Source organism: Anopheles moucheti, chromosome 2 (genome assembly GCF_943734755.1).
Source record: "Anopheles moucheti chromosome 2, idAnoMoucSN_F20_07, whole genome shotgun sequence".
NCBI lineage: Eukaryota > Metazoa > Arthropoda > Insecta > Diptera > Culicidae > Anopheles > Anopheles moucheti.
In genome coordinates, this window is record NC_069140.1 from 69,722,850 (window position 1) to 69,749,969 (window position 27,120).

Genomic DNA, 27,120 nt, shown 5'->3' on the forward strand with positions numbered 1-27,120 from the left:
AATGCCACCATTTTCTGCCTCCTTTTCGCTGGCGGTTTCCTCAGCTTGCAATCATTACTTTGTCCTTGCGTGACGTATTCCTGGGAAAGAAATTCCACCCGTTTTCGGAGGGATTTTCCGCAAGTCTCCCGGCTAGAGACGGCTTTTAGAATGGCGTTTTCTTTAGGGCCGTGATGTGTGTTGCAGCGACACACTGTTGGTGTGCCGGGAAGTCAACTTTGTCTCCCCTCGAGAAGCGAATGAGCGTAAGGAAAAAAGCATCCTTTAAATGGTCGAACAATTACAGGCACGCAAATATTTCGAGCATAAAGTAAGCCAATGCTTGTCACGCCACGTCGGCAAACTGCATCAAGATGGTCGTGATCGTCCACTTTCCTGCCCGGCGTGTAGCTTTGTGTGTTTGTTTGTCGTGCCCTACACACAACATGTCTTATGCTTCGCATTTCCACTTCCATTGTTTCCTATCAAACCTTCAAACCACAACACAGCCCGAGAACGGGAGGCATGAGCGTGCTGTAAAAGTTGTTTTAGGTCAGCATTGGGGCCGGGTTTGAGCCGCCCAAGAAATGGTTATGTTTATGCAAATGTCATTACACCACCGGAAGCCCCGGACCCTGTGAATACACGGTACGGGCATGGGAGCGGCGAAAAAGCCTGCCGGGAAAAGCGCCGGTCGGAGGAAAACTTTAATGAAAAGTGCCATCTAACCTACAAAATAATTTTCTTCGCTTCACTTTGCGGTTCGCTTTGGTCGTATTTCTTTGTCGCCGGCCAACGAAACCTGGGTGGGCGCCTTGGGCATTCGCAAGAAAACCCCACTAGCAGCTGGCAGGGGCAGGCTGAGTCGGACCAAGTCAGACCCCAAGTGGGGTAACTTTATGACTTCCAGAGGTTAACAGCGCTATAAGTGGCAGTCGAATCGAATAGTGCAGCACACTATCTGAAGGAAAGCAGACAAAAACTGGCACCCGGTAGGCGATGGGGGCCATATACCACCACAATAAACGCAACCAGCGTCGAAAATGAACGACATACTGCATTCGCTCGTATGCGTTCGGGACCGGAGAAAGTTATGTATGGGCCAATGTTGAGTAAATAATCGCTCCAGAAGGATGGTCGCACGTGGGCAACACTTACATTGCAAGTGCGAGGGCAGAGAAGTGAATAAAATAATGTCACGGACGTGCTGTATCCAAGATAACAGAATTGTATGATAGTCTTAAGGGTAGATGAAGAGATCATTTTGTTTATTCGTTATTATGGTTAAAATTATTTCGTTAGTTAAATTATTTAGTTGTTAAAGTATTGTCTAGTAGTTTGAAATATTTCATCGCTTTTATAGATTCTTCGCACTGATATTATAAAAAAACTTCCTTTATTACGCAAAACCCGTAGAGTGAAATCTTGAAGGTCGTAGATATTTTTACGATCCTCTTAGAACCAATCCACTTTCTATGTGACACTGTTTGCTTGCCGGAGTGGACCCGGGATGAGGCAAAACTCGACTGTACGATAATAGGATAGTAATGGTCGGGCCGGCATCCGGTAGCAGGTGTATCTACTTTGTAGCCAATTTCCGATAACAGCATTAGAGCTTCGGGTTACAATCCAATCCTAAAAGTCGACGTTTCGATCGATGCGAAATACCTCAGCCCTGTGTGACAAAAGGCTGCAAGTGAAGTTTTACAGTGTGTTTTTTTTTTGTTATTGTACACTTCCGTCACCATGGGAAATGCTGACATACATACACGCACACAACGTACCGGAAACCGGGTGTGTTTGTAGCTATGTTGCTTCATTCTATTTTTTCTCCCTTTGTCCTTACCCAGGTGTTGTAGGGTTTGCCTACCTTTCGGGCGCACGCTGGTGAACGGGATGTACCATCCGCACTCCGAAACCGACGATCGGTAATAAAATACCTGTGTATGCGTTCCATTGATACAAATTTACATAAATTCCCATTTTCGAAACGGCACGCCTACCGTATGTTACACGTGCGGGGTGAACGAGTAGTATCGATGGAAAGATCGGTTTAGGTGGTTGTTGATTATACTCAGGGTCTCAGAAGTGATGCGTTCCAGGTCCGGTGAAGAGAGCACGCGGTTATTACGTAGGAAAGTACACCGTACGAAGCCTGCACGTATGTACTCTTACACAAAGTACCGCCAATTATCGACTTTTGCCGGTTTTTGTCTGTCTCTCGGAAGCGAAAAGTCTCACCCGGGGAATGGTTTTCTCCCCGGGTAAGGAACAGTTTTGTTTGCCATCGTTCGTTTCTACCCATGATCTCTATATATATTTTTTTTAGACTACACCGGAGCCGGTAGCTGGGTAGCTGTTTGTGTATTTGGTGCCCTTTTTCTTCGTGTAGAATTCGGACATTCTTATCTTTCCCGTTACACTACGTGTTTTCCCCCAGCCACAGAGCCGAACTGTGCGACACGGCTCGTACAAGCCCGTGGGGAAGTAATTTCGCACGAACGTTCGGCAAAGGGACGATGTGTGCAACCGTACCACGAGTCATTACCGTGCTAGGCGGGTTGCCTACAATTAGGGGCCATCCCGTCCGGTGGTCGGTATCGATTTCCCCAAACAATTTCGACGCCACGCCGTTCGAGTGCGATACGTTTGCTTTCCTCTCAGCGGAACTGGAACGGAACCGGAACTGAAACGGATATGCTTGCTCCTGCTTCCCTTGCGTATTAGCATTGGCGGAGAAGATTCTTTGTTCAGTGGTGCGCGTGGGTAAAAATTGCTTTGGGAGACTCATTACTGTGTGTAGCGGAGAAAGGTACCACGCGGTGCACATTATCTTGATTAGTTAACGGGAAATCATTACGGATGCATCATCATTTGTTATTGAATGTTTGCAGCAAAACCTATCCGCTTGTTTTGGTTTGATTTTTGTGTATCTTTTCACTAAAACTCTATACGCCTGAAAGTATGTAATACTCAATACAATGTACAGGCAGTCTTCACGATACGCAATAATTGCGGATCGCTAGCACCTGGTAAAAATCCGCTTTTCCTGATTTTTTGAATTTTCGAAGTCAAATCCGGGAGTGAAATCATTTAAACTTAAAAGTAACATAGTTGACTTCCTTCTCTCCACTTAATTTATTCAGCAAATCTGGAGATTTTCTGAACAAATACATACAAATAACAACAAATGTTTTATTTCAAAGTAACTTAGTTGACTTACTTCTTGAAGGAACGAATACATAAAAAACAGATGTTTTATATGACAAAGAAAGGTATTTTCCACCAATATTTGGCCTTTTGGCTATGATTTGAGCTATAGCTCTGAGCTATGGCTATGAGCTATAAACTAACTCAGCTGTCAAATTTTTCAAAAACCGCATATCTCCGAATCCACGTATAAGAGGTACCGCGTATCTCGGGAATTGCCTGTAAATAAATTCCTCTAAAGAGGAAGCATCACCATGTACCTTTTAATTAACAAGCTAGTTTTTACACACTTGAGCAGATTTTGTTTTACCTTTTAAACAAACCAAATACCCAAACTTAAACACCTTTCGTCTCTATTATTCTTTGCTGCTGATGCAATGCACGTACCATGAACGTACATTCTGTTCGATTCGATGACACAGAATGGTAAAAAAACAAAAAGTTACGGTTAATTTGCAGTTAGTCAAAGTTCCCTCATTTCCTTATCCCTCGCACCTCCCCACGATGCCATTCCCTTCACAAGGGCACCAGTTGGGTTGGTCATGTCAGGTGCTCGAACCACACTACTCGTAACACCTTCGGGACTCGAAAGCTTATTGCCACTAATAGGCGGAAGTTGTGCGAAAAATGGACCCAATGAGCCACCGGGACGAAACTTTCGCAACGAACGAATGCGAAAAATAACTACCACCGATGGCCAAAGCAACCAGGCCTGGTGGGTTTGCCCGGACCGGCAGAGATGGATACAGTCCAATTAAATGCAAATTAAGTTGGAGAAAAGTCTAATTAAAGTTAAATTTCAAACCATTTGCTATTTGTGCCCGGTGTCGGTAGGCGGCACCAGTACGCCGGGATGTTGTTTCGGGAGCGCTGGGTTGGGACTTTCGATCATGTTTCTTATCCGGAACCATCGTACCGGTGTGAATCCCGGGGGTACGTGTGTAGCAGCTATTCTTGCCCCAGTTACCGTCCATTTTCCACGCGCTCGGCTGAAGGTGAGTACCGGATGGAAACGAAACATCAAGCCACCCATGCCAATGGCAGTGTGAAGTTCATTTTTCTTCATTGCACTACCATGGCGCAGCATCGAGATCGGGCGGATCCGGGAACGGATCTGACCGTTCCGAAGGTTCCATGCGGCCAGTTTGGGTTGGTCCGTTTGAATCGACACTCGAACGTCGGAAAGATGCATCTGGCAGGTACGAGTAAAGCTCACCATTCACGCTGGCGAGTTGGCATTCCATTTGGTGTTTTAAGTTTTCCCATTAGTTCTTCATTTCGACGCCACAATTAAAGCTCAATTTTGTACCGAGCCGTACCATGCCGATAGGAACGAGCATTAAACTAGCACGTTCGGTGTTGAAATGAGTGTTTGCTGCTGAAACGACGCACTACGGAGCTGCCGTTATTTAGTGGAAAATATGAAATTGATATGCTCACATGCGGGTATACAACATTCTGCAAACGCACAGCACACAACTCAGCCAAAGGGAATCAATAATTCTTGTAGGGAGAGTTGTTCGTGCTTGGTTGCTCACACATTCAAAGTCAAAATTGTAATTGTATGGGAAAATTCTGCGGCAGATAGAAGGAATTCCTGCAGTGTAATGTTAATCAGGCTTATTGTCCGTTGCCAGTACTACTATCATGAGCGGTAACACTACGACAAATTCAAAATCACTTGCATTAAGTAATTATTTCTTCATTTTTGAAAACGGCCGCGAATGAATGTTTTCATCAATTTAATCGGAAGACACGACAACAAAATTAAACAATTTAGCAATGTATTTTGAATTAATTCATTTATAAAATACTCTTTTTCTTCTTTCGAGAGGCATATGAACTGTTTTTGCGTCGGACAATGGTCGGTAATGTTCAGTTTGATTTATTTTATAACGTAGTGATTATTGTTATCGACATTTTCATGTTGACGCAGGTGAGTGAATACAAGTAATTAGAATGACAAAATTCTTTTGCTCCCTCATTCGATATGTATGAAAAATTTAATGTACTGATCGGATTTTTGATTTCATTTTATTTGCGAATAAAATTAACGTTTAAGGTATAAACTGGGTTTATGTTTTTTTTTGTTTCGTTAGAACGGTCTGGCCGTATCGACTTATTTTACCACGTAGCCGGAGAGTCAGTCCTTGCTACGGGGGATTGGTCCGGATGGGATTTGGTCCAGTCCGTTCGTGTGAAGACCGGCTACCACTACCATCATGCCACCGAGCCGCTCCAATGTATTAAAAATTGAACTAAAAGCCGTAAACTACTTAACTGCATGCCGTGAAAATGCTATGCGTAATTAAAATATTATTATCACTACTTTTCATCGAATATTTATCATTAAAATACCTTTACCGTACAAAGCCAAAAACCCAAAACTTAAGGAAATTTAAAAGGCACAAAATAGAATACGTTAAATTTTTTCAACTTAAAATTTGACTGATTTTCTAACTAAACCGAAAAAAATATGTCAGCCTTACCGGGCCAATAATAATAGTGTTCACCGAAATACGGTTTTCCTGATCAGTTTTGTCAATTTTACACACCACGTAATATTATGAGCATCCTACCATTACCTTTTCCATACTCACACACGTTTGAAAACCATTTAATATGGTTTTAATGATGCTACTCATACTCGCTCCGGGAGAAAAGGTGTAACACAATGGCTAAAAAAGCTGCCTCAATACAATATTGTTCGCATGGGAAAATCACAGTTTTGGTGTTTGTTCCGTGCGTTAAAAGGAGGCATTTTATCTTTCCTTCACTGAAAGTTTCAAGTTACCGACAAGATACCAACATTTTATTTTTGAAGCTTCAACGGAAAACTTTTCCCACCCAGCGGGAAAAGGATTGAAGAAGCGGGACAAAAAGGACACCGAAATCGAGGGAACAGATTTTATCTCGTTAGGCCGTTCCTTCTCGGAATGTCAAATTTGAATCAAGTTAACAAATAAAATGTGCCCAGTATTCCGGTGAAAAGTGGGAAAAACATTCAATTTTCTTTGCCAATTTGCACTTGCAAGAAGGGGGAAGAACACACTGTAAATCGAAACCAAAACCTCCGTAAGGGAGAGAAAAAAATAATAAGTGCGTATGGTGAACGGGGTGGTGCGGTGTAGCAAAATTACCTGCGAAGGAATGCCGCGCCCGATCTCGGGAGGATCAAAAAGGGAACAACTCGAATTTACCAACGCACCTGCTGCCAGGTTCATCCATTTTACATTTTTCATTTTGCTTCCGTGGATAATTTTTTTTCGGTTTGTTTTCGCGTGTCTGCATGTCCCTGGCGCTCGCCGTTCGTACACGAGCGAAAGAGCGAAAACTAGAGACAACCATTTAGAGACGGCTGCCTTGGGGACAATTGTCCATTAAATTTATGTCAGGGCATAAAAGTGAAACGCTTTCCACTTGCCTCGCGGGAAACGAGCGACATTCGACACATGACGAAATGCTGAAGCAAAAAGAAAAACTACAACAAACAAGCTTTCCGTCTGGAAGGATATTCCTGTGGCGAAAGACAATAACGTACCGCTACAGGAAAATCCCTTTCATATTTTACCAAAACAACTACCACCAAACGAAGATGTAAAAGCGCAATGACTCGTGGGAAAAATCAGGCTCACACGAATAGGACGTGTATTACACTGTGCGCTTGGAGGGATGCAATCAAACATGAATGAAACTGGGACTTGGGGCGAAAGTAAAGCCGAATTCTGGTGGCTACAGTGAAGAAACAGAAAAAAAACGGCACAATTCGTCTGTCTTCCCTTTGTTTATCCGTTTGTTTTGCATTTTCTTGGATGAATCCCAAGAATTTCTTAATCTCTTGCTAGGGTGGAAAGAGCAGTATACATGCGCCCAGCCGGTAAACGATGCGTACGGCTGTCGTTTTCGCGTCAAATGAAGCATGGGCCAAATGGTGTAGAAAATATATGCTCGTAGAATTTGCTGCACGTGAAGCTCGATTTTCAGCACCTTCTGGAACTCACGTAAACGGTGGCTCGTTCTTGCGAGCGACAAAAAAACGCAGAAATCAGTTTTGAAGCATCACTTTCATCCAGTTCCGGGGTTTGCTTCCTGCAAAAGCAAGTATAAACAAGCGTGCACACGTCTACATTTTTTGGGTTCCTGATAAAATATATGCGCGAGAGAAAAAAACCATCATCCAGAAACAAAACTGTCACCATTGGGGGCACCAAAGAGAAGGAAGGCAGGATAAGCATTTCACTGCGCTAATAAAAAACCACTCTCGGTGGAGCATTCGCCTAATTGAGATGTTTACATGCGCGGCTTTAGAAGTTAAGGCCGATGGCGATTCGAGAGATGCCGCTGCTACCTAGGAGTCAGAAAATAAGGACAGAATTGGCCACACGGCACGGATACGACCACAGTGTTAGTATGCCTTTGATCTTCCGCTGAAAGGTTACGAAAAAAAGTACCCAAAGCTTACGAGTAGAACATGACACGGATTCGGCTACGGACACATAGCATGCCCTAGCACACACATATCGTTCGTGGAAATTTTTTTGTTTTTCAACATTTATTCATGTGCGTGTGTATGTTCGGTTTTATTTTGATTTGTATTTTTTTGTTCCATCGGTGATGCTTCATTGCGTTTATTTTGGAAAATGTTTTTATTTCCTTTTCTCCCACCACTAATTCAGCCATGTAACGATTGCGATTTTTCCCTCTTTTAAAACAGCCTTTGAAGTTTTTCGTCCTCCTCGTTTGGAAGACCGATTATCATGTTGTCAAGCACGATTAGCCAAGATTTCAGTAGTGTAAGACTAGAAAAGTATTTTTGGTAGATTCGTTTGTAGAGATTTATATGGCAGCTGCTGTAAATAATTGTAAAAAAAGTAGATAACTAACTCTATTACAACAAGAGTAAATAAAGCAAATAGGGCGGGCTTAAAAGTCCAGGATTCACAACAAATGAACCAGATTTTTCTTGGCTTGGTTCGTTTAGTGATGCATTCAAATTTATTTCGGTGCCCATTTAGCTGAATCATCTACGTGCATAAAATATTAAATTAAATTTTTAATTATTAAATATGGTTATTTACGAAATTGATCAATTTTATTAACATTAATCTTCAAATTTGTTATGGATTTTTAAATGATACTCAATAATATGTAAATGGAGTGTTTTGCGACTTAAAAATAGAATTTGTCTAAATATGTTATCAACTGCCTAACTCGTTCTTTTGTGAAGTTCTGTTGAATGATAGTTTAATAAAACAGTAGAAAACTGTAACTATAAATTTTCCCATCTTTTGTAAAATTCTGGAGAGGTAAAATAATAATTGTCATAATTCAAGTTTAAATGGTTGCGTACAATATTTTTATTTAATTTCAATTAAAACATTTTTAGTATTGAAAATATCTAGCTTACATAGTCTACCACAATCCTTGATCATACGACCATTAACAATTTTAATATAATTACAATTCTGTGGGATATCTGTGTGTAACTTCCAAAGAGCTACCTTAATCGAAGTAAACCATCGTAACATATTTAAGTAAGACATTCATACATCTATAATTATTAATTTACTCAATTAATTTCCTTTTTTTATTTTGCAACCGAAACATAGGAATAAATATCTAGAAATAACTATCTGATCGAAACAATGATGTTCATAAACCTATTACATCTCAACATATAAAATTGCATTGCATAAAGATTCTCGTTTCTAAAATAGTGTATTTATTGTATTTTTTCAAGTCTGATTTGGAAAGTTTTATGCCATTTGGGATAAAAATTTGCGCCCTTGGGAAGTAATGGATTCTCTCTCTCTTCTTGACGTAACGTAACCTACTAGGTCATGTATCCTTTTTCTGGATTACTAGAGTTATTTTACCACGTAGCCGGATAGTCAGTCCTTGCTACGGGGGATTGGTCCAGATGAGATTTAGGTCCGGTCCGATCGCGAGAAGAGCGGTGTCGCTATTAACATGCCACCGGGCTGCCCCAGTAATGCAAATAATGGATTAGTCCTGTTTTTTTTTCTTCGAAAACGGTCAGGCCGTATTATTTAGGATTAGTCCTGTTTTTATAAGAGCAAAAGAAACAGATCAGGTCATGGGCAAAGAAATTGGAAACTATTTAAATTGATCAACGAAAGTCTTAATTTACTTATTCCATACATAACATACATATCCTATCGTTATCATAATATATTTCGATAAATTATGCTCTTTTCCCTGATCACATCGTTAATGCACGAAGGAGCAAATAATTCTCGCCTTTTCAATTTCGTTCTCACGCAAGAAAACAACATTCAAACGTACACAGAAATCAAATGGGTCCCGTCGTATTAATGCCATTCCTCAAGTGCTACATCACTTACACCATTGAATGGGTAGCTGAAATACGGACTTTCTTTCGCCTTTGACCCATACGCAAGATCAAAGCCAAGACAGGACGGTTTCGTCGAGCTAATCGTTAGGTATGCAAATCGTGCCCGGTTACTTATCGTTTGATCTAGACCACTTTGTTACCGTCCCGCGATGGTGCAACGGACGGAAAGCGACCGGAAGGAAAGCGAGGTTGATATATTGTTAAAGTCCGTGCATGCAGCCGTACCGAATGCATCGGTTTTGTTCGGAAGTTCGAAAATGAAAATGGAACCAGGTTCGGTGGGGAGGCAGCATCCAGCACCCGTTGATGGCGACTAGAAAACTCCCAAACGTGAGAAAATGGTACAGCTCCTTACACCAATCAGCCGCCTCTGTTGGGAAGCGCGTAGCGTGTCTTATGCCAGCCGGCGGCATTCCTCTTTCCTTCTTCTTTCATTGCACTTGGTGGACGGTTCATGTTTAGAATAGTGAAAGAATTTAATATGTGTGCTGGCATGTAAATGGTAGGTAAAAGTTGGTAAAAGCTCGTTAACAATCCCAGTTTTCAGCGTTTTTTTTTCTCGTTGCCCTGTCGGTTATCTTTCGCCTGCTTTGACTGCTAGTCAAAGGACACGCGGCATACATTCACGTGCCTGTTACGCGATCCAATGGTCTATGTTGTACCCTTCGGGAGCGAAACTTTCTGAACATGTACGCTCTGTTTCTTTTTTCCTTTTAAATGGTGAATAGAAAGCAAGGACAAAACAGGCACAATCCGTTCGTTAGAGACCTTGTACAAAACAGGGAAGGGGACAAAAAGCGATCGCAATACCGGCAATACCGTCTAGTTACATTTTGTTCGGACGATTGCGTTTCCGTCGCACCGAGTTGCTTCTTCACCCTTGGAAGACTTCCCACGTCTCGTGGGTGGGCAAAATCGCGCACGAGACAACTTTGTCCCCAAAAGGTTGGAGAGTTTTGTGCCCCGAATTCGTGCCTTCTTTTTCCATTCAAATGCATCAGTTTTGAGCCTTTTTTCCTGGGACTTCTAATGCTCCGGGTAGTATCGCATGGCAGTGAAAGCGTATGTGCGTAGGAGATGGTGTACGTTACGAGTATGTTTTTCCACCATTTGAAACATCGTTCCACCGTCTACTACCGTTGCGATGCACGCTTTGAGTCGAGAAATCTCAACGCATGCTTCAATCAGTTTCCTTCGCATGATTCTCAACTGCTCCGCTTTTTGGGTACGCCTTTTGCCAGAGTAAATCGTTTGGAGCAAAACTTCTGCCCTACGGAAGCACGGAAGCAGACAGTGTACCGGGGGCAGCAAAAAATAAAATTGTTGGAAAACTCTCGATCTAACTACCTCAACTTTACTGCTTTCGTTGGCTAGTTTTCTACCTCCAATCATCAAACCTTTGCAGCCCCATTATCGTAACCACGCCATCCTCCGGTTTTCAGTTCTACCCAACTGCTGCTGTCCAACTTAGTTGCAAACATCAGCAGTACGCACACACGTGCATAGCCGAAGTGGGAAGCGAAACGCATGGTAAAAACTTTCCTACAGCTGAATTCAATATTTGCCTCCATAAGGAGTCCCTATCTGGTATGCTCCAGGCGAAGAAGTTACCATATTCCTTCCTCCGTCTCCTCTCGCGCTGACTCCCCTTAACCGACCGAAGTAAATGTCTGCCGAGCTCCCCATGTCCTCTTCACGGAATCCTTACCCAAACAAACAAACAAAAAAAGTGCATCACATGAGTCCGTGATGCATTCGCTGGCAGTGCAAACATTTGCCTCATGCTCGAACGAATAATTCTATTTAAAATTGGCTCGTCACGCAAAGTGGTAATTTGCAAATATCCTTTCGAGTAGTTGGTGTGAGTGATTGTTTTTTTGTTTTTTTTTGTTCGCTTAATGTCCTTCCTTACTGTTGTACTCGGGTTTTATTTCGTCGCCGTTATCCTCACACTGCCCTGCCCGAATGTGCTGCTGATTAATCGTGCCTGAAAAGGATCCATTTGGGCTGCACTGCAACAAACGCCATGTTACATGGAATAAATTTTCAACTTTTTCTACCTCAACCATAATGACCGACCGACCGAGGGGGGAATGGGGTCCGCAATCCCTTCCCATTTCTTCCCGGCCCGGCGTTGCTTGGCTATTTTAAAGAGTGATTACTTTCTCCGCAAGCATAAAGCAAAAAGCATGGGGGGTTAGGCGAAGCAAACACTACGGTCCCGGGTCGTTCAAGCTGTAAGCTTCATTACGTTTTTCGGATAATTTGCTGTCGTTTCAATTTTAGTACTTTCGCACACACACATACAGCGAAGGGTTATGTGGTTCCCGGTTGGGGAACCTTTGCATAAAACAGAGTCGAACGATTTATTGGAATCGATTCGGTTTGCAGCAGGGTGGCTCATTGCTAGCTGACCACCCGTAGCACAATTGCACCGTCAAAAGCAGTCCTTAAACACGCGCCCTTCGTACTTCGTGCGGGGAAGAACCGAAGAACCCACAGTCGACCGGTTCGCATTTAGAAGCGTCTAGACTGCGTTGATCGATTTCGGAAGCGTCGAGGGATGGAATAAATTTGAATCTTCTCCCTATGCCTTCCTTCTGCCAAGCAGCAAAAACCAGCGAGTGAAATCCATCTTCCAGACGAGAGCACCTGAAAATTTATTCATTTCCATTCAACAGTCGATTGGGATGGAAATATTACACAGTGCACAGTGGCGATGAAGTGAAAAGCTCATTTTAATCCTGCAACACAAACCGCTTTGCGTTGAATAATCATGCCGCTGCCAAATCCTTAGCGTGGATCTTCCTGTAGATTTTTTTCATTTAAATTCATTTTTTAACCTTTTGAATATAGTGATTTTTTTTTTTACATTCACGTAATAATCAAATGCAATGCGGGTGCATTGTGAGAGTGATTGATTTTTCCACCGAATTGCATATCGCATTTCGATTGATAATGGAAATAGTTTCATCTTCCTTCAAGTAGTCAGTAGAAATGTAGCAATCCTGTCCACTGAAACGGATTATGATGGAAAGGTTCAGACGTTGGTGAATATCGATAGACATTGCCTGAATATTCTCTTCTATTCCTTGAACGCTTTCAGCAAATATTTTTGAAACAATTTCAATATGAAACTAGCAAACAATTGATGGTAGATGCGATCACTTTTGTTGAATGAAATTTTATTTGATACAGAAAAATGAAGGGAAAATTTAAATAAACCCATAATTATTAGAGCAAAATTCAGAAGATATTCACCGTATTGTAATAACTTAACTGATATAAAAGTTATTACAGTTTTTTAGTTATTTGTTTATGTTAATTCAGTCGTAGTGAAATGAAATAGACCACTTTTATTCATATAATTGAACCGTTTGATTGAAAGGTAAAATCTTATTTAACTTACGAAACATATTTTACATCATAACTTAATCATGCAGTAATTCTATTAAGTTTACACTATCAAACTATCAAAGCAACGCATAATAACCGTGACATCTAAGTAAATGTTGTCTTTACCTATGTTCTTGCTGATGATTGCAAAGACGTCTGGAACGTGTAGTGCACAGTTTAATATCTCCTTACCGTGACAACATCATAATCTGAAACACAAAGGATACTCCTCCGCGAGAGAGTTTCCGTCGTGTCAACTGCACGATTCTGTATCGATGTCAATACCAACATCTTAATGAACTTGTGTAGTTTGCTATCCCCTTTTGCGATGCAATTGCTTGCAGCAATGAGGGATAGAAGTAACTGTTAAGAAGTTTTATATTATTTACTTACAAAAAACGAATAAGTTTTATTAATCCTATCCCAAATTTTAGAAATTTTATATTACACTGATCGCATCGGAATTAAAATCACCTTCATCTAAACGACTGAAATGACTCCTTGGGAGGATGTCTCAACCTTTGGGTACAGCTAATGAATCGATGGTTGACTGTTTGCTTATTGTTAGTAAAGCGGCAAAACTCCTGGAACGTAAACTGTAAACATGCTTTCCTCCTGCCAACGCTTGTTGATGAGATGCTGATGAGATATGTTGAAAACTCCCGGTGTCAATATTTGAGCAAATTATTACTCCAAACTCGTGCTGCCGGTTGTCGGTTGTCGGTTGAACGCCATTTTAAAATAGCGGATCGTACATCCCGCTGTACGCGCTATCGATATGCTTTCATCCCCGAACGAACGAACCCGTAGCATGGCTGTGAAAATTAGTGACATTATTTAAGTTTCTCATTTTATCTTCCCCTCCGCTGCCCGTTGGATCGTCACGATTACACAATTGATAATTCGAACAACTATGCTCACTGCTCGCTTTCCTTTTACTTTTTCCCCGTTTTTCACCATTTAGCACACGGCGCCGTTTATTCACCCGGAGGTGGTGGCGTTTATGGAGATGCGTCACCGAAGGATGCCGGCGGGGATCCGGTGTTTGCTGTGCTGCCGAGCCAGGACGTCAATCCAGACTACTATACGACGCAGACGGTGTATGGATTTCTCGATTTTACCACCACCATCGGCAATACGGTGATGATCTTTTCGCCACAAAGTGCCGCACCGGTTGTGACAGGTAATGAGGAGCGAAATTCGGTGGGAGGTATGCCAACAAACCCGATTCCAAGCAAGGAAGTATTGGGCAGATTGATTGTGCATACAATCATTCTGTTGATTTTGATGATTGTTTAAAATTTGTGTTTCCATGTAATAAGTCTATAGCAAATTAAAACATTTCAAATGTACAAATTTAAGTGGTTCAAAATCGCAAAATTGAAAAGCTTATTCAACATATCATTTGCTTGTGGCTTGCACCTTCAGTGTTAAAACAATTGCATACTTTATGGTCTTTTTTTACAATACTTACGATCTATTTCTTTCATACATTTCCGAACAAATTAAAAACATTCGCTACTAGAACCACCCAAAACAACGGTTCCACCTCCACCAGTCATCGAAACGACTCCCACCACCACCACTACCACGGAGGAAGTGGTGCGGGAGATTAAGCCGAGCAAAACGGTCGTGCTGCCGGTGCAGCCGAAAGAGAAGGTCAGCATCGTGCAGGTACTACCGGAAACTCCGAAACCTCCGACGGTGAAACCGATCGGCCCACTCAAGTTCGTCCCAAAAGCCGTTCCCAAGGTTGCTATCAAACCGATCCTAAAACCGAAACCGAAAATCGTCGAAGTGGCTCCAGTTAAGGCAGAACCCGCGCCGCAACAGGAACAACCTCAACCGGACCGGTTCATCGTCAAGCCAGTTCCGAAATCTGTTATTATCAAGCCGGTAGCACCACTTGTGAAGGTGGTAGCTACGAAGGTGGAACCGTCGACAACGACGACTGAGTCGACTCCTGAAATCGGATCAGAAGAGGAGCAGTCGGAAGAGTTCGAACCAGATCAGGAACAGGAACCACAGGAGGAGGAGGAGCATGAGGAAGTACATGAAGAGGAAGAGGATGAGGAAGAAGAAGAACCAACGGAACAGCACGGAGCTCAGGAGGTGAATCCGATCGAGAAGGAGGTAGAGAATGTAGAACCAGTTGAGCCGGTTCAGGAGATGGAAAAGCCCAAGACGCTCGTCGTTGAAGCTGTCAAACCGGTGACTGCCGCGACTCCCACAACGACGACAGAGGAACCTGTGGCAGTGGTAGCTGCAGTCGAGGATCAGCACGAAGAGCACTCGCCGATAATGTTCTCCAACATTTCGGAAGATGAAGTGAAGCCTGCTGCGGAGGTGAAGAATGTCCAGAGCGAGAGTGGTCCTTCGGTGGTTGTAGCTGCGGAGCATAAGCAGCACGAAGAAGCACCGGAAGAGGAAAGCAACGCTGACGAGGACGAAGATGAGGAGGAAGAGGAAGACGAGGATCCAGTACCAGTGTTGCAGATTGGCAACAACATCGGTGAACCGGAGTACGATTTTCTCTCGCGCCAACCGTCCGAGTTCGTGGAGGAAACGTTCCGCGTCGTCAATTTGCGGCCAACGGCGGCGGGCTCGCAACCAGCAGGCGCCACCGCCCAAGCAGCAGCAGCACCGCGCGAGAAGTCGGCCAAACCGAAGCGAGGTAATAAGGGCAGAACCCATCCGACCGGCCTGGTGACGACGCTCGGTGGCACCGTGGTTAAGGAGGGCGTTACCACCGTCCACGAGACCAGCGTGATCGGCACCTACATTTCAGGAAAGTATGCGCAGGTCCTACAAAGCACCTCTCATGTCATTCAAGGTAACCAAGGTGGAGCGGCAGCGAATGGCAACGGTGCAGCGGGGGCCAATCAGGCCACCGATGGCCGGCGGCCCAAGCTGAACCCGAGCTCAACGCTGCGCATCCTGAAGACGGCGGCACCGGCCCTCAACAAGACGCCACGGTACAGCCCGGAGGCGGCATCGATCATAACGCCGTCGCCCGCGACGCACGCGCTCGAGGATACCGGGCTGCCGCTGGAGAATCTGTTCGCCAGCCAGCCCAGCTCGAGCTTGGTGCGACCGTCGCGCCGTCTGCCCGGTAGCGCTAGCGGTAACTTCAAGAACCGTCTGAAGAACCGCATCACCAAGGACGAGAACGATCTGCAGGAGCAGGCTGGGGACAGCGAGGTCGTTACCCCGCAGGCCACTGTGACGCCACAGCCTACCTACGGCAAGAAACCGGGCAACCGTTACCGCAACACACAAATCGTAAAGCCCGTCGGCAAGAAGTAAGTAGTAGCGCTGGTCCGGATGACTTAAACCCGGACCCGGACACAGACGTATGTATTGCTTGCAAGGACTTTGCCCGATGCGGAGCGTGTGCGGCCGGTGGCCCCGTTCTCGCATCGGACATCAAAATTTAAAGCGAACACAAACGACCGACACAATCGTGATTGGTCGGAAAATTCATTCCATACTTCATATTCGTTCTCATAGCCTGTGTAAGTGAATGTTTTGCATGAGTGTTGCTGTTGAGTTTCTGTTTCGTTCCGTTTTATTTTCCTTTAGCAGTGCAGCTGTTTCATTTGCGACTTTTCTTTATTGCTTTTAAACATTCTGTTTTCTAAATGTGTTGTTTAAAACTCTCAGAACGCTTATGTTGGGATTTTATATTATTTCATTCTAATCTCTCTTGTTTCTCCAGCAATGCGTTTTGAGGAGTTTTAAACATGATAAAACTGTAAATGTTGTGTAAATTTATACCAAACTGTTGTGCTAAATTTAACTTTATCTAAATTTTGTACAAACAAAAATCAGAATTTGTCTATGAGGGTATGTGTGTATGTGTGTCATCCGCTGTATGATTGTGCTTTGTGGTATTCATATGTTTTTGTTTCCATCATTGCATTTTATACTTTTATCATCTTCATTAACATCAAACTCACTGCTCATCATCACTTTTACACCAGTGTGAATGTGTCTTCTAGTGTGCGAGTTTCATTCATCAGCATGTGTGTTGTGTTGTTCCATTGATTTTCATATTTATTGTTTTGTTTTGTTTGATTTTGCACGTTTGTTTTTTTGTTTTATTTTGTTTCTCTTTTTTTTCATTTATTTTTTTAATTTTTGCATGAACGCATCACAATACTGCATCCTTTCAACACATCACAAACTTTTTCACTCTACACTCACGTTTACTGTTTTACTGTCTACATGTTACACATTTTACCACATCACATCCAGTCACATACTCACCCTCACACGATCAGTCTGAAATTCATCCACCATTCACCGAGCGTTTCGTTTTGGGTTTTGTTTTCCACTTTGGGCAAAGTGCTGCATGCAAACAAACGGCAAACCACACGCAATGTGTACATACTGGTACAAAGACACCCCCCGGTGATTGTAAACACATCCCTTCCTTTTTCTTCCGCTAACCGTGTTTTTGCAGTACAAGATTTAACCGTTACTCTACATCTAGCGTGGAGGTGGCCACGGTATCCGTTTATAGCGAGCCGAATACGACGCCCGGCTCGGGCTATCAGAACCGGCGCAATAAATCCTCACGTAACGGTTTCAAACCAACATCATCCCACAGTGCGTCGGCGGTACAGCAGCAGCAACCGGATGCGGCGACCAGGCGATCGTTCAAACCGAAACCGCAGCCGTCCGCTCCGCAGGATCAGGAACCGGGGCAGACCACCAGTTTGTACAAATTTAAGCTGAACCGATCGCCGGGCCGCTGGCAGTACAAGTCGCCCGCCAAGCCGACGGTGGCGATCCGGAAGCAGAGTGCGGTCAAGCCCAAGGATCAGGTACTGGAAAATCTCACCACCGCACCGATTTCCGACACATCCGTACAGTATAATGATATTGCGCAGTCGCCCGAACATGCGGAAAAGGTGGACACGGATGCGGACCTGGACCAGTCCGGCTCGGTGCATGGGAATGTGCTGAATGATGCGGAGAACGACAACCAGATTGAGCGCCGCTACCCGATCGAGACGCTGAAGGTGGAGATATCGACGCCAGCGGATTTCCGTGATACGTACTACGAGATTGCGACCATCAAGTCACCATACACCTTCCAGGTTAGTAGGCAAGATCAATGTAGTGCGATAGATGACTTACAAGAACACCATGTCAATCTCTTTCTCTGCAGGTGGGAACCGTAAAGAACACCCGCTATATTACAGTTACCTCGACGATCGAAAAGGTGTTGGAGCAGGAGACGTCCACCATCACACCGTCGCTTACGGAACCACTGACCGAAAACATTTTGGCCACTACGACACACATCGATAAGGAGAGTAATCTGCTGGACTCGAGCATTGCCACACTGCCACCGATTGCGCTCGGCATTGACACGGAAACGCCTCCGCTGGAGACGCTGACGGAAACATTCAGCACTACGCAGGCCATGCTTAAGACGCACATTCTACCCGTGATCCGGGACGGTGACACCACGAGCTACACGCTCATCCAGACGTACCACGTGACGCGCCTGGTCACCGCCACCAAGACGCTACCACCAATGGAGTTGTATCACTTCGTGCCGTCGCGTACACTGAACGAGTTCAACAGCCGATTGGACGAGGCTGGATCGGAGCTGCATCTGGAGCTGGAGTTTGGTGATGATAACGAGAATGATGACGAAGATAAGCCCAAGCGTGAACGGCTACCTTCGGATTTGGATCTTTCGAGCATCGGGTCCGATTTTGATCTGTCCGAAGTGGATAAGACAAACATCCCGGAGAATATTCGACCGAAGAAGAAGATCTCGGGAAGCAATAAGGAGAACCGAGTTACCACCGAGGCACCCGTTACGACTCCTGCTCTGACGCCCGATCAGCTTCAGCAGCTTGCGCTTCTGCGTCTGCTCAATCCGGCCGCCGCCGCTCAGATTCCCTCGGTAATAACCTCCTCCAAACCGGTGATCAAGCTCGAAACCGTGTACGAATCGCATGTACTCCCCATCATCAATGGTGCGAACACGATCCTAAGCACAATTTCGCGCCCGATCGGCACAATCACCAAAACCAGCTACGAAGTTGTGACGACCACACTGCCCACACTCCCGATACCGCCAATCCCGCAGCTTAACCCACTGCTGATCCAACAGCAGCAACAGCAGCAGCAGCAGCAACAGTTGCAGATCCAATCGACACCGGTCGTGACGCAGACGATCGTCACCGAGACGAACAGTAAGGTGTTGAAGCTAACGTTCGGTGCCAAGACGGCCTATACTACACTCTACTCGACGACAGTTGTCCCGACGGTGCTGACCACCTACCTTACCCAGTCGGTGTCCGTGCAACCAACGGCCGCCGCTGCATTCCCCGGGTTCTTCCCGAACCCCTATGCACCGTTCCCGTTCGTCGGCTAAGGAATGCGTCCTAGCGTATATGCTTGCCTAGTTGGTAGTTTAGGATAACGAATTTATAAAGCCGCTAGAAGACGTGAGTGGACAGGTAAGAAAAGTATATTATAACAACATTCCTATTTTAAATGATGTACAACAGCTTCGTTCTTGCCCTACGAATTGCCATTCTTTATGGCGAAACTAATTTTATTCGGCTGGCAAATAATAGAGCACAATTGCAATGCGCCCTAAAGTATGCAACTATGAAAACAAAAGAGAATTTTTCACTTATTCAGAGTTTTCGGAGGAATTCCTGCATCTCTTTCTCAACCTATGACCCATTCCTGGGTGAGCAAAGTGAACAGAAAGCGTGATTTAATTTCCTCGCGCAACTCTAATCGAATGGACAGATTGTCGTACTTCCGAAAACTTGGATCGTTTGTTTGGTCGCTGCTTGCCATGCAATTATCGAGCCAAACATCCGGGTTTGTTTTCTTCCAACCGGGGTTGGTGTTAAAGTTTTACCGAAAATTTGTTTCGCTTGCTCCAAGAACGCATCGAACTATGGCGACCGGCATGCCGTTGGATCGTGTCGAGAATTGTTTGCTTTGCTGCGGTGAGGAAGAGTGTAGGATTAAACTTTTAACCAACATCAAGATCGAAATGGATCTGGGCACCGTGAGCATAACCGATGCAACAAGTGTAAACTTTGGTTTAAATAGAAAACGGGAAATTGGATGAAATGAATCAAGAAAATTAAAATGAAAAACAACGCTTTTTTCTCGTTTAATATTATGTTCGTTATAATTGTTTCGAACTTCAAACTAACGAAATGCTAATCCCTTGTATACAAAAGGTTTCTGTACGAAGCAAATGTAAACGAACAGATTATGTTCGTTTGCGCAACGCAACCAAACCAAACATTTTCTTTTGTTTCGTTTCGAACATTTTTTCGGTTGATTTGGCAGTACGGTGGTAATCAAACTGTATGCATTAAGCGGGCCTCATTGCTTGGCGGGCTAAATCCAGCCAGACAATGACCGTTCGGTTGATTGAAATCCATACAATTCCTCTCTTTATTCCGCTTGTCCAGCAAAGACACAACCAAACTGGACAGATGTCCTCTAAAAAAATAGGGACAACAACAAAAAAAGCGGACAGAAAACTTGCTAATAACAGACCGTCCCATTCGAATGTACTACCGATTGGTTTCATGAGCTGGTATGGCTACGAGAAGGAAAGTAACGAGGAAGGCAAAAAAAAGCGCAAAAAGTCATCTTAATTCTCTTGTTGAATGGAAGTTTATTTCGCTTCGCAAACTTTTACCCGTCCGGGCTTACAATGCACCGCGGAAATGGTTCAACTTTGCTCGTCCCCGGGAAAGGGACGACGATGTAAGGACGATTTTTCCTCATTTACTATTTGTCCTGCTAGTTTTGCGAAACGATGGTAGCGCTGTCCATCGTCACCATCACCATTACCATCATCATCATCATCATCATCGTCCTCCTGATCATTAAAGTCCGTAAAGTCAAACCCAACGTCCGGATGGCGACGTACGTACTCTGAGACTTTATCATTGCCTTAGAAGAACTATGCGACGGCAGTGTTACGGGTTATGAAACGGCGGAGGAAAGTTTTCCACTTCTATCCCTTTCCTGAGTAGCATTTTTTTTTTCATCCCCTCAATTCAGTTTCTAGATGCGCGTGAAATCCGTCGAAGATCAACTTCCGCTAGAGAAGAAGTGTGTATGTGTGTGGGTTTGTTAGCTGAAGTAAACGCAAAGCATGGCTTCCATGGCTCATTTCGCTTTTATTTTACGACTCTTGCCGTCAGTTCTTTTGTTCCAGTCCATAAGAGTGTGTTGCATGTTGAGACATTTTTTCCATTCACTTTATGCCTGCTTTTAGCGAAGACTCCTTATTCGAACTTATTTTATTACTTCGGTTTAGTTTAGTTGGGGAAACAAATTTAAGGGATTTTTTTTTGGAAACGGTGTTGTCTTGTGCGTACCAGCTACGCGCAATTGTTACATTGTCATCGTTGCGCATTGCCCGAACTAAAACTGTTAGAAACGGTCGGCGAATATTTCATCTCGCTATAAGATGAATCCTTTTGAAACTAATTTTTCTTTTCATTTTCCAACATAAAAAGATACAACGCGTTGTGTTGCGCACTTATTTCGTGTGCCAAAAACGACAGACGCGCGAAAGACTTATAAGTCAATCGGATGGAAGAACCTACCCATCGGGACTTTTCTATTCAGGTTATTTTTATTGCTCCCGTTTGGGTTGTTTTGAACCGGAGGTTTTTAGAAAATCCTTAAACGGATTAATTTTTGTTTTCTGTTCGGCCGTCAATGCATTCCTCCACTACAAGATGTTTCCCTCGGGATGGCAAAAGGATGGTGCTTTTGTATGGCGCAAGAAAGGCAAGAACAAAAAAAAAGAATTGAGTGGCTTTGCAAAAGGGAGCGATCCGGCCGATTGATTGGATTAGAAATGGTGTCCGTTTTATCTTGGCCTTGTAAGCAAATAAACAAAAGACAAAAAGCCCATAACATTTAGGATCCCGGCCTCCGAGCTGCTGTTCGATCATTCTCTAACAGTACCTCAGGGGTATGATGCGGGTTGCAAAACTTTAAGCCCTGGTCGTTTGAATAAGAACCGGCCGCTGAATAGTAGTGCCACGCCGACCACATTATGTACGGTAGTAACATAAACGATAGCGTTGTTGAGACGATTGCTGCGTTGGAGATGTGACATAAAACGTGAAACGAACCATGTCCAGCTAGCCATTGATGTTTCAATCAGTTTCCGATTCTATAAAGTGGTAGGCAATCTCAAAGAGAACAGCATCAATATTTGATCAAAAGCAAACTAATCCTTTGGGATTTGCCCAGCATGAGAAGGAGCTTGTAAAATTGAAAACCGGAAGGATGGTTTAGGTTGAAAATAATGTTTTTGAAGGAATGGAAGCTTTGTTTTATCATTAAACTTGCTAATGCGCTAGTAGTTGAAAGTGTTATAAATGATGTATAAACATGTAGAAAACAGCATTTTTGATACATTCCAACTGTTTGTAAATTTTCTAATTCCGATAAGCCTTGATATGTGCAATCTTGCTGATTATGAAGAATATTTTGTTGCAAAAAATAAAAAAATACAAAACATTCGAGTTTCTTTAAAGGGGATTTCAAACCTTTACTAGTACGTCATAATTAACGATTTTCTGAAATTTCCGCTCGATCCTTTTAAAAGGATCGATTGATCGATCGATTGAGCTGTTAGGCAGATACAACTGGTTTTGATAATAACAAACATTGTGCAACTTGTTTAAGTATTTGTACACTATTTGGCAGATTGCTGCGACTTCCAGGGAAAATGCAGGGATCAGTTTGTCTTCGATCTTTATCTTTAGGTTCTGCTGCACTTTACGGTGGCGTCTGCTATATCGGAGTTCTGTGCTGCAGTTATTAGAACAAGTCAACTAATTGACACTCTGGTCACTTTGTGAACTAAGAAAAGGCACAAAAAGATGACTGATTGACCATCGGGCGAATACGAAGAAATACTGATTATTACTGTATTTATTAAACTTTAACGCGCCACGAGGCCTAATTAAGAAAAACATGATTGATAACAGATTTCACAAAACAAAGTTTACAAAGTAGCACAAATACGTAGAGTTCTGTTGGCCATGGCAGAGATAAAGTCTATCTCCGAAGTGATGCGATGACATGCAGAAGTCAAAGGCATCAGAGATTGCATTGAATTCTGCAAACATTCGAAGGATCGGGTCGGAAAATCGCGGAAGAAAATCGCGCGACCAATGCGGGACAATAGGTATGTCATGTAAAACTTCTTCGGTTCGGTGTGTCACTTGTGGTTTGAATAAAGCCAACAAAGCGGCTGCCTTCTAATTTTGGAGTTATACTTACAGTTAAATTTTGGTTGTACATAAAAGGATAGCTTTACAACTCAAAACATTGTTGTATTCTCCTTTAGATGACAGGGAACTCGTATGAAAAATCGTTGAACTTTGTCATTTTTTTTATGCATACGTTATTTGACCCAAGCGGCTGTTAAGCCTTGCTACTCACAAATGGCGGTTCCTAATGCGAATGCAACTTAAAAACCGATGAAGGCAAATAACAAACAACTATTAAGTGATTTTTGTTATGAGAATCATAATAACTACCTCAATGTCGTATGTTAAAGTTAAAAAACTTAAGTTGCTTTTCCATCAATCCACAATATTCTAAAAAAAACCGAGGAAGTTAAAGGAACACAATAGATTCTTTATCGTGTTGTCCAATTCGACCGAGTTTTGTATCATAATATTGTAAAGATACGGTCAAATTCTGATTTGACGTTCCACTGTATGATTTGAACCCCTTAATTATATGTTTGTAGTTAAAGACAGCGGGCTTAGTGCCGTAAAATTAAGTTTTTTTAAGATTGTTGACAATTTTAAACTTCTTGACTGAAATTACATGTGAAGGGTCGGAATATGAGTAGATGTGGATCATATGACGGTAGATATGCAGCCTTCATTCCATTGTGGTTCCAGTGCAAATTGGAAGCAATGCTTAAACACCACAATCGTCATGTCCGAAGCTGTTCAGATCACAAACAGTAAAAGTTCAAGCAATACAGAAGATTTCCACTTAAAACACTTCATATTTCACTTTAATTAGAAGAGTATCCTAAAATGATGCCTGAACTGTAACGTGAATAACTATTCTGGAGACTCATACATTTATCACTAGTCACACTGAAACGAAACTCATACTGGCTGGCCATTGCGTAAAGTATTCTGCATCAAAACCACATCAAACGCTCGACAGCATCGTTCCGTTGTTGCTTGTTGCATAGCATTAAAAAAGCAGAAAGTTATACTCGAGTGTGGGCTGTGTTAACGCACTGTCGCCCCAACAAAACATCCCAAGCCAAGAATCATCCATCGACCACAGTGAGCTTTCGCAGTGGCTAAAGTGACACTAATTAGTGTGAAAATATTTCACCACAATAGCAGAAACCAGGTAGCGGAAGTGAGTCGGGTTGCTGGGGAACCACGATCACCGGTAACAAACTGATCGTCCTATATTAGGTACGTTTCCTTACCCGGCATCGTGTATCGTGCTGGTGCCGGAACCAATATTAGGACGGTAAAAACCACAACAGAATGTGGTGTGAATTGTTGCGTGAATTTGTTGGAGCTTTCCTAGCACCGGTGGAACCCTGGCTGGGTGTTTGGTTCCTTCCCTAACCTTGTGAACCACATCACAAACGACTCCACACCCGGTTGCATTCGGGTGTTTAGTGATAGATGCACTGGCTGGAATTTCTGGAGTATACTTCAGAAGGCTGAAAGTACCTTCGTACCGTATCGTAAGACCAAATTCCAGCTGCTGTGTCAATTGGTGGTATTTGTCCCCTTTGTGCTGACTTTTAAACCACACTCGGAGGTCTTTCCTCTATTGTGAGCTGCTATTAGCAGCTGCATAATACGCTACCCAACACCTTCTGTGAGTAATATGCAATTTATCCCTCTAGTACCGTGCCCATTTCGATCACTTCACAGCAAAATAAAAATCACCAAGGCAAACAGTTTAAGGAAGGAAGGATGAGCCAAAAAAAATCCTTCTATACTTCGCCGAACCTCGGAAAGAAATATCCAGCACGGCTGGTGGAAAATGGCGTTAAAAACACTTTTGAAGTTTCGTGCTTCCCGTTAAGATGATGGTTCTTTGATTTACGGTCGAATCCAAAGTTGCAAGCACTCAAGCAAAAAAAAAACGAGGATAAAACAAACTAAAAAGGAAGGCAAGACGACGAGTTTGACGGTCAAAAGATTTATGTGTTCTGGTTGGGTTCGTCGCCGGCATTCGTTAGGCGGCGAAAGTTTGTTCGACCTTCCTGTTTCCTTCTTTTTTTTTTGTGTGTGAGGTAACATTCTTTTCAACGGGTTGGAAAATTTGCAAACTTACCCATCCGGTTGTGATCGGAGCAACAATGGCCGGGACGAGGTTTAAATGAGGGAATAAATTGGACCAGGAATTCGGACGACTCTCGGAATACTTGGAAGCATTACTTTCGGACGGGGCAACTCGTTGGTTCTGTGTGGGCAATATTTTAATGAATGCAATTTTGTGCACTTTTTCAGAGCATATCAAAGTGCAGCAAGCCATGCGATGCATTGCGTTTTACTCCCGATAGCTAAAAGGGATAGTTAGGAAATACCATTGAATGGTGAATTCTGTGTATCGCAGAGAACTTAAGCTTAGGGACAACACATTTTTAAAGCAAGGTACAATTGCATTACAAAAAATAAATAATTTATCTTTCTTGAACGAGCATAACAATACATTGTGCCCAGCATTCGTATAAAATAGGCTTTTCTTCTTTTTCGTTGCTATTTTTACCTCATCTAGACATACTGATCCTTAATCCTTTTCTTCTCACATTGATTTATAGACGATCGCAGCAAAGCAGGCCGCAAAAACCTTACCCTGATAATCTTACCTCACCATGATAAATTCCGAATGATGGAACGGTTTGTACGGTGACCGTGGAAAGGAAATTACTCAACGGTGCAACGAAGCTAGCAGATAGAGATAAAAGCCATCGAGAAGGATGTGAAAGGTTAAATGTCCGCGCACAGGAATTTTGCCACAGCTCGGGAATGAAACGCGAACCATCCCGACCATCCTGCTAACATTGGACTAGGCTAGAGGGTGCAATGGAGAAACAATGGTGCCGACTGCCCCCTTCGGGTGAAAGGATGTTTTAGTGTTATTTGCATGTTTTGTTTTTCTTGCCGGACGATCCAGCGGATCCAACCAACCTGACTGACGAACCCCGAAACCGTGTGGCCGGACATAAAATATTCCATTCCGTTTAGTGGACGTAACGGTTCTGAATGTTTTTTTGTTTTGTTTTGTACCGTCCTCAATCTTCTATCGCGCTTGTAAGCGAAGGAGGGAAACATTTGCCTTAAGAATAGCATTAAATTTAATTCAACCTAGAGCTTCATAATACGGTGAAAATGTAGTCGAAGAAAAACCAGATAGCAATGGACGAACCGGAAGTGACTTTGTGGGGGTCGGTGCACCCCTTTCATGTGCCCAGGAAGAGGGAGCAAAAAGGGATTCGCAAGGTTTTATTTTATGCGGCGAAGGATAAAACGGTTTATGACGAAACAAGCCCCAATACAAAACGACGTTGCAAAGCGAAAAAAGATCCGAGTGAAAAGTGCAATCGTTAAAGTTAAAAAGAGAAGTTGAAAAGTTGGATTAGGGAAAACGAGCGCCTAAGCGCGTACTATCAACCATGTTTTTTTTTACACTGGCGCTCGAATGTTACGATAACGCGCCGTATTCATAAACGGATAATTTTGTAAATATTTTATACGATTAACGAAACCATCGCCACTTCTCGCGCTGTCTGTTTCGAGGAGCGTACTGAATCCTAACGATTTCGGTTCCTTTCTTTCTAAAGCGGAATTGTGTCGCTACCTTAGCTCTTGCAATATTTAGCTCCTCCGAAACCCACTTTATGTTTCAACGCCAAACCTACAATATATTTTTATTTTGACATGCTGTTGTAAATATTCTCTTTCTTTCAATGTTCATTTTAAATTTGATTTTGTTTGAAATTCGTATCCCTGAATGACCGATTAGAGTATATCTTTATGGCGTTCGAAACATTCATGCCGGTAAAAAATTATTACTACTGAAAACTTTTACAACCTTCACTCATAATGCGCATTTTCCATCGC

General features: G+C 43.1%; 1 protein-coding gene across 1 annotated transcript; it reads left to right on the plus strand.

Moving 5' to 3' along the window:
* The first annotated feature begins 4,264 nt into the window (after window positions 1-4,264).
* LOC128298658 (uncharacterized) lies at window positions 4,265-26,285 on the plus strand. The gene is made up of 6 exons (XM_053034430.1): window positions 4,265-4,388; window positions 13,926-14,144; window positions 14,487-16,263; window positions 17,427-18,066; window positions 18,138-19,446; window positions 25,818-26,285. Exons 1-5 carry the CDS (start codon window positions 4,265-4,267, stop codon window positions 19,359-19,361), a joined length of 3,984 nt encoding a protein of 1,327 aa, XP_052890390.1. The 3' UTR covers window positions 19,362-19,446; window positions 25,818-26,285.
* The last annotated feature ends 835 nt before the right edge of the window (window positions 26,286-27,120 follow it).

Bases quoted from the DNA above. Each gene is read 5' to 3' on its own strand.
- LOC128298658 (XM_053034430.1), top strand. From the start codon at position 4,265: ATGGCGCAGCATCGAGATCGGGCGGATCCGGGAACGGATCTGACCGTT. The intron at 4,389-13,925 runs GTACGAGTAAAG...TTCACCATTTAG, and splicing joins CGGAAAGATGCATCTGGCAG to CACACGGCGCCGTTTATTCA. The intron at 18,067-18,137 runs GTTAGTAGGCAA...CTTTCTCTGCAG, and splicing joins AGTCACCATACACCTTCCAG to GTGGGAACCGTAAAGAACAC.